Source organism: Tarenaya hassleriana, unplaced genomic scaffold (assembly GCF_000463585.1).
Source record: "Tarenaya hassleriana unplaced genomic scaffold, ASM46358v1 Cleome8, whole genome shotgun sequence".
Lineage (NCBI taxonomy): Eukaryota > Viridiplantae > Streptophyta > Magnoliopsida > Brassicales > Cleomaceae > Tarenaya > Tarenaya hassleriana.
This window is the reverse complement of record NW_010970490.1, coordinates 1,060,845-1,068,884: the sequence shown is the minus strand read 5'-3', so window position 1 is coordinate 1,068,884 and position 8,040 is coordinate 1,060,845. Positions and strand designations below refer to the sequence as shown.

Genomic DNA, 8,040 nt, shown 5'->3' with positions numbered 1-8,040 from the left:
CCAAAAAAAAAAAAAAAAAAAAAAAGGCCATGTCAAAGTCAAAGTTACTAAAATCTTCCATTTGCTCAAATAAGTAAGTAGACGTATTAATTTTGATTGCTCCGGCTGTTGTGTTACTAATGGAACTATCTACTCCCAAATGCATTCATTAATTTCACCCTTTAAACATACAGCAGCTTTACAACTACAAATTAATTACAGGAACGCAGAATGCAAATTGAGGTGGACCGTTGAGTTATAACGAGGCCGAACCATACACACACATATATTCAGATTGTTGGAGCCGGGTCCAAATCTTTCAAGGAGACGAATACACAAATATTTATTTATACCCCAAATCCAACTAAACTAGAAAAACACACATGGCGGATAAATGTTTTATTATGTAACAATTCAATTAGAACTTGATCTCCTACCAGACGCGTAATGTAAGGGAACTTGACCTTCACGGCACATAGATTACCATAACATTGATGAAAAAGAGATGGGCAAAATCAGAACCCAAGAAAAAAAAAAGGGAGCAAGCCTGAAGGTGCCTAGTTTTTTTGCTTTTAGGTACAAACTCTTCCCAATCTCTACAAATTGGCTTACCACCTCCTCCCGCTGTTTTGAGATATTTTATGTACAATAACTTCATCCTCCCTCCCCCTCCACATGTTTTTATATATATATCCCAACAAGTCCTTTCTGAACAATATCAGCACCTCTGCATAGCTATTGCTTTCTCCAAAGATCTAATATCTCCTTCCACAACTAACAAACGTCTTTAAATTTAGAGCGACAATGGCGTCCTACTCACCAAATTATGTTCCCTCCTAAAGATCAGTGGTCACCTCTGATGCCACACGCCTTGATCTGCGAATCCACACAAGGATACTCAGTTTTAAACCTCCTTAAAAAAGAATCACCACACGACTGGTTCATTTCATAACATGATTTCCCCAATCTTAGGTCCAAGTCCAACAACCCCACCCAATTTTTTTTTCTTTTAAATGACGGGATTCCATGAAAAGCAAAACAATTAAAGATAGCAGGTAGTAGAAACTATTAGAACTTTCCGTACCTCTCATTCCAACTGGAACAGGACCTTCAGAATGAGGCTTATAGTGAAATGAGTGTCTGTTATTATGGGGACGCGGAGGATAATTCCACCTATGGTTCTGAAACCTTCCATACTCGCGTGGAGAGCCACTGTAAGAAGCCGGTGGGTAGGTACCCTTGTGTCTGTCGTGATATCTTGGACCTGCATAAATATAACGGAATCAGGCTACCCATGCACGCATAACTTGACAAAGTAGCCATGCCCATTTACATGCATATGGGTGGCACAGGAACTCACCGTAAGAAGAGGGAGGTGGATATCTCCAATTGTCCCTGTTATCGTATGGAGCTGGTCTCATTCTCTCATGGTTATCATGAAAATTCCTTTCATCAAAACTTGGAGTATAATGAGATCTGTGAGAGTATTGAGTACCATCCCTTCGTGACTTCAAATGGTGGCCGGGATGCATATACGAGTATTGGTGTGGAGGCAGAGGTGGTGGTGGAGGACAAGGTGGGGGATGGGGAGTAAAAGGCCTATTATGCTGGAAATTAGAACCCTCACCCTGTGGCACGCTATTTGTCGGTGGTATACGTGAACTGCTATAAGATGACTCAGGACCTTGATAATGCATGGTATTTGTAGGCATTGACGGGTTCATCCTTGGATGACCAGCCTGATGATCTCCCTGCACATTGACACACAAGAATTGCATTAGTAGTTATGTAAAAAAAAAATTACATTTGCCATGAACGCTTGAGAGCAAGAGAATGAACACACATGCATGCTGGGATATCCACCACAATCAAAGCCATTCGAGTAGGAATCAGGCATGGCGCACTGAGCATGCTGCGAAGGGGGAGCAGGTGGTGGTGGTGGTGGTGGGGATGATGGCAAAGGTGGAGATGACGAGGGCACATGTTGCTGTGAAACCCCAGAGATGGGCCAAAGTTGCTGTCCAAGCCGACTATTGGACGACTCTGCATTATCAGCCTGATCAGTGTATGACCTGCTTCCGGCTTCCCAAGATGGAGCCACATCTTCCATCTCAAGCTCACCATCAACATCTTCCAATACATGCGTATGCCTTTCAGCAGTGGAGACTGTGACATGTTTTTCAGGGGTTCTGGAATCATGTTCAGGGGTGACAGCCTCAAAATCACCTCCATCAGAATCGCTTCCTGCGTCCTCCTCCTTTAGCATGGCAGGCAAGCAAAACCCCGGAAGCTGGAGAGTTGAATTACTGGCACAAGGAGCAGTAGATTAATCAATAACAACACAGACAAGGAAACCAACACATGAAGATTCAGAGAATCCAAAATCTTACCTTCCATATTCATCCACCAGCATACCCTCCATATCTCTCACAGGATCGTCTAATGCTCTTTCTGTTCGAGCTGAGCGGCGAGAGTAGAGGCAAGCAGGAGCGATGCTATGCGAATCAAGTTCTCTTATATGGTGGCGAACAGTAGAATCAGGAAGGATCCGTCTTTCAAGCCAAAGCCTCAAAACCTATAAATAGCTGAAAAGGGTGAGAAGAAAGATTGATAAGAAAACCTGAGAGTATTATAGCAAGTCTTCATTACATACCTTCAGGCACTGCCTCCGGTTTTCTTGTGTGGTAGCTCCAGCCGGGACAGCAGCAGCCAACAGACGAGGCAGCATGCCTTGAATGGCCGAAAGATAAATACCACCAGCATCACCTGGTCGTTTTCAACTGTGAGAAACTTCATTGATGTGGCTTAGCAAAATGCAATATGAATATTGACTTACCTTTCAGACCTTTAGAGCACTGAGCAATAGAATCCACAAGGAAAAATAAGTCTACCCTCCTTTCTAAATTTGACTCACTTTCCAAAGTATGTGCCAAAACTTCCATCGCCTAGATTAAGAGAGAGATGCAAAAAAGAAGCGTTATATAGCAGACAACAACAACAACAACATCATCTCCTTATTCCCAAGTTTATTTGGGGGATATACAGCAGAAGAAAATAAAAAAATAACTGCAAACAACAATCTTCTCATGTATCACAGAAAAGTACAGGCAGTAGAGAAGGTTCATACCTTTGCAGAGACGCCAAATTTCACCAAGTCCACAGCCAAACGAGTTGCTCGCCCGATGCTCTCCTTTGTCCTGACCAACGAACCAAGAGCACTCTCAAATGATTCAAGAGCAGAGTGCATATCAGAACCAACAAATTTGTGTCCCTGAGAAACTCGCGTTTCAATTTGTTCTTCTGCATTGACGCTTGGGTCCCCCGAAATTTTCTTCTCACTGAAATGAACATTGGGACTGCAACTCCCATTGTTCTGCATAACATTAGCACTTTCTGCAGTTGAAATGTGGCAAACCGAGTTGCTATGTGGAGTGCCCCTCGCAGGAGAGTCTGCAATGTTAGCAGGAGATAGATCCATTTTTTCGCTTGAAATGTTTTCAGACAATGAAACAGAATTCACAGACTGGATCTGTTCCTTCCTTTCTTCTTTGATCTCACCGCTACAATTGTAAATGATCATGCCCCATTGTTAGTCTCAAAACTCAATAATATTGAGACTCGTAAATGTTCTACAGTTTGTTTAATACTTTATATGTAGATAGAATAATATTGATAAACCCTCTGCCCAAAACTCAATAATGCCTCTTCACTAATTAGACTCGTAAATGTAAAAGCAAACTCCTACAGGAAAAGGGAAAAACAGAAAGAACAATCATAGAAAGGAAGGAAAAACAGAAAGAAAGGAAGTAGTAGAAACACAATATTCAAATAAATGGAACTCTAAGATAGATTAGATTCACAGCTATGCCCTATATCCTTTTAACAATAAAGAATCGAGAAATAAAATATTCTCTCGTGTTTATGAAATCGAACCATACATGTTAATTTTAAAAGTCTCCCTAAATTTGCAAGTAGAAAATAATGGACAACCATTTCGCGGAAAAACAGCAGAGGAATAGAGAGAGCATGAGAAATAACATCAAAAGGGACTCACAGTTTTTCCAGCTGCATGTGGTTCGCAACAGTATCCTCGCACCCTGTTTCATAAGGAGGTTTAGCTTCTTCAACTGACATATCACTTTTAGTTCTAGAGAGGACTGGATTCTGGTTGGCATGAATTTGTTTGCCACTATCAAGTTCTTTACTAGGGCTTTCATGGTCTTCTTTCAATTGCATTTTCTCAGCCTCTTGCTTAGTCACCATTTGACAAGGCACTGGAGAATGACCTACAGTTTCAGACTGAACAACATGGACCACGAGATCATCATTTTTGTGAATTTCATCATTACCGGAATCTCCAGAATTGACTACCAAATGGTTGCAAGAATTTTGGTCCTGACTTTGCTGATGGTCAACAGAATGAGCAGGCAACCCTGACAATGTTGTATCCAAACCAGAGCAAAATCCATAATTATCCACAGATGAGGCCACTGTATTGTTCTCCATATGAGCTTCAGATTTATCATTGTGATGTAAGCTTTGTACAACAGGTGGATCACATTCACTGCTTTGCAAATTCAGGCTTTGCACTGCCCCAGTGCATTCCTGAGAAACATCAGCGGCACTGGCAATAAGAGCTTCACCATCTGGCGAACTGCTAAATTGCTTAGATTGCGTTTGGGTTGCTTCATGATCTGGTGACTTGCTAGTCCCACTCCACCGGAGCTCCAAAGCAGTTCGTTTTACTCCCACAATCTGTTCACGAGACTTAAAAGGAGGCATACTTTCAGAATGTTTCTTCTCAAAAGATGGTACTACATCAGCAGTATCACCTGAGAGTTTAGCACACTCTTCAAGACTCTTATATTCTTCCACTGCAGAAGTATCATGACTAGAAACATCATTGTCATGATTACTTGACGGGCTTTTCAGCACTGTTTCATTGACTCCTGTGTCCTTTGATGATCTTTCTTCAACCTGCGAAGAGCCATTGATCTCATCATCAGCACAAAATGCTCTACTCATCCTGACTCTAGCTCGTTTCACCAAAGGCAAGTGTTCATCGCCATTCTCCTTTAATGGTCTCTCATTCAAACTATCACGTGAATTATGTGATGTCTGGCAGTCATTACATCCTCCTTGCCCAAGACCGGCTTCTGCTTCAACTTTAGCAGGAGGGTCAAGAATGTCACTCGTTCCACGCTTTCTGGTTGGCTTCCTCTTCTTCCTCACAACCATCGTATTAATTTGGAAATCAAGCCCATTGCTGACCTCATGACCCACTTCACGACACTGACCACCGACTTCAGAATGTTCTACTTTGGAACTTGAATCTACATCATTGCCTTCATTCATATTATTATTGTCAGATTCAACTGTAGCGATTTCAGAAGCATTTTCTTCATCACTTCCATTTGAATTTACAGCTGGTACACCCACATCATCTGATTCAGAATGACCGGGGGATCTCCTGGTTCGCTTTCTCCTTAAACTTCCATCATCCATGTCATCGATACTTTGACCACAATCTTTGTAGGGCAACATGGAGCTTTGAGGCCTATCTGATTCCAACCTTGATGATAACACCGTTTTTTGTGGAGCGCACCTTTGAGGCTGTGCCCCTCCATCTCTTTTCCTCGAGGAGTAGGTAGCTATCTTTCGTGGTTCTTTACCCACTGTACTATCACAGGCCTGCTCATGTGCTAAACTGCTATCACGCAGGGCTAGCATTTGCTCAGCAGCTGAAGCATCTTCACTGAGAAGTGTCGATTCACCTCTACCTTGACTAGAGTCTGATTTTGCTTGTGTTTCAAGACTTGCCCCAGTCGGAATTTCACTATCTTGCAAAGGTTCTACAGTATCCCTACCACTCACAAGAGTCACATCTTCAGAAACTTTTTTATCATTAGCTAGCTCCTGCTGCTTCAGCTTGTCATAACTTTCTATAATCTCCTTTACAGCACGGACAAAATCTGAACCTTTAGCATGGCGTTTCGTCAAAAGTGATTGTTTCTTCTCCTCTGTAAACGCTTCGACATCGGCAGGATTGCAGAAAGCTCTGCTCATAAAATATACTCAAATAAATAAAATTATACCAACTGCATATGCTCACATAATTACCTGACCTATCGAGGGAGTAGAAAAGGACAAACACCAAGCCAACCCAACATGAAGAAGTCTAACGTGATAAACTAATGGCTATAAAAATCACTCCCAATAGCCTCCAACAGCTCAAGAAACGTTAAACAGAAAGACTAATATTTCTGACTATCTAAACACTGAAAAGCTTTGTAATGCCTCTAATATAATATAAGCCAGTACACTAGACATTTAGAAAGGTTGCTTAAAAGTACGCATCTTACAGCCACTTTGAACACTTTAATTTAGGCTTTTTGGTATCAGAATAAGGTTCATTATCACCACTGCAAAACATATCTCCTAAAGAGAGCAATTATCTATAATGCAGGAATACACGATGCATAGTTGTCAGATACTTTATTTTAAACCCACAATAACCTTAGTGTTGCAACACTTAAGTGAACGTTTTAAAGCAGGTTAAATTTGAGAAATCTAGCGCTATTGTCAACTACCTAAGAAAATTTAAATTCGCCACTACATAAGATGCATACCAGTTAACCAGCAGTTAGACTTTTGCAATACTTCTCTCTTCTAACAGCTTTACATCATTTCACATCGAGAAATGGTAAAACAATAAGATGTCCACTGAATGTTTAATCTATACCCATAGCTAGACGCATACATGCACTATTGTAGCTAAAAGCAAGGTCTAATCCACAAAATAATGAAGTAAAGGGCCTTATTCACCCCATCAAATGACTTCCACAGGCAACATCTCCAAAATTTTTCAAATACAAATGCAAAGTGCAAATTACCTCACCCACAGCAAGCCATTAAAGTTGCTCCTGAAGATTACGTGAAGTTGTCCCAAGGCAAAACCATAGGGGGGAAAACTTCAGTCCACTAACATCAACTAGTATATACCTAGAAATCTGTGCCCAGGCAGGATGGTGATGCAGTACAACGACTAGCACACCATGCTTTAACAAAGTTAACCAACATTTTATTAGCATGAATAAGACTAGTTGTGTCTCTGATTCTCTGTCCAAATCTCATGAGACATGAACAGAAAATTTCAATGATGCTGAAGTGAGCTAATCTACAATATATCTGCATAATTTTCTTATAAGCGTAAATATTCTCAAACTGAGTAGAAATGACATGACAAAATAAGTATTCAGTTTCAGATCAACGATCTTAGCATTCAACCAACAGGGATACTGAAGCCAGGCAGGAAAACAATCAACAAGAGGGGTAAAGTAAAGGCATAATAACTCACATCTGCTGTGTTCCGAAAAAGTGGACCAATACTTTCTTCCAATCGGCTGAATAACCCCACTTTTCTGGCTCACTAACCTGCAATAACATCCAGGGATAAGCAAAGGCAATAACCGTCAATAAAAATCTACACGAGGGCACAAAGTGGAAAAAAGGAGATAACTACACAGGTAGATTAGATGCAACCAACACATTAACCAAGACACCACCAGACAAGGAGCCTACAAATTTATTACAGGAAATTCTGATGCAACTGAAATCAAGATTCAAGCCACTGCCGTTGGTACGCAAGAGTGAAAGGATGCATTTGCTCATCCGTGTTCTTGTATCTAACAACAACCAAAAAAACATGCCGTATCCTCCTGAAATACTTCTTGCCGATCAAATATAAGAAAACAATCCCTAAATTAACAAACGGCACAAAGATCCAACTAAAAAACCCATCTAATACATAGATAAGCAACTTCAAAACCTAAAGAGAGAGATTCTTCCACCACCCATCTGACAAAACTACGAAAGTTGAACGGAATTCATGCAGAATCAAAAGCTGATACTCAGGCAACAGGATAAAAGAAACAGCAGAAACGAAAACGAAAGGAAGACAGGGGGGTTGTACATACCGTAGCAGGCCAGGCAGGAAATCCTTTGACTTTGGCGAGAACAAGGTCCCCGACCTTCCACTGTCGGCGAGCGGCGGGGGCGGGG

General features: G+C 41.2%; 1 protein-coding gene across 1 annotated transcript; it reads right to left on the bottom strand.

Moving 5' to 3' along the window:
* Nucleotides 1-374: 374 nt before the first annotated feature.
* LOC104803072 (protein HUA2-LIKE 2-like) lies at nucleotides 375-8,034 on the bottom strand. Its single transcript, XM_019201175.1, has 12 exons — nucleotides 7,956-8,034; nucleotides 7,337-7,413; nucleotides 6,873-6,902; nucleotides 4,034-6,037; nucleotides 3,107-3,539; nucleotides 2,816-2,924; nucleotides 2,633-2,745; nucleotides 2,370-2,554; nucleotides 1,823-2,285; nucleotides 1,340-1,730; nucleotides 1,064-1,243; nucleotides 375-855 (listed from the first exon to the last, which is right to left on the bottom strand). Coding segments are annotated over exons 2-12 (3,936 nt in total). The 5' UTR covers nucleotides 7,339-7,413; nucleotides 7,956-8,034; the 3' UTR covers nucleotides 375-829.
* Between the last annotated feature and the right edge of the window lie 6 nt (nucleotides 8,035-8,040).

Coding starts and splice junctions, on each gene's coding strand:
- LOC104803072 (XM_019201175.1), bottom strand. Junction 2,555..2,632: donor ACCGGAGGCAGTGCCTGAAG/GTATGTAATGAA, acceptor AGCTATTTATAG/GTTTTGAGGCTTTGGCTTGA. Junction 856..1,063: donor TGTTCCAGTTGGAATGAGAG/GTACGGAAAGTT, acceptor GTGGATTCGCAG/ATCAAGGCGTGTGGCATCAG.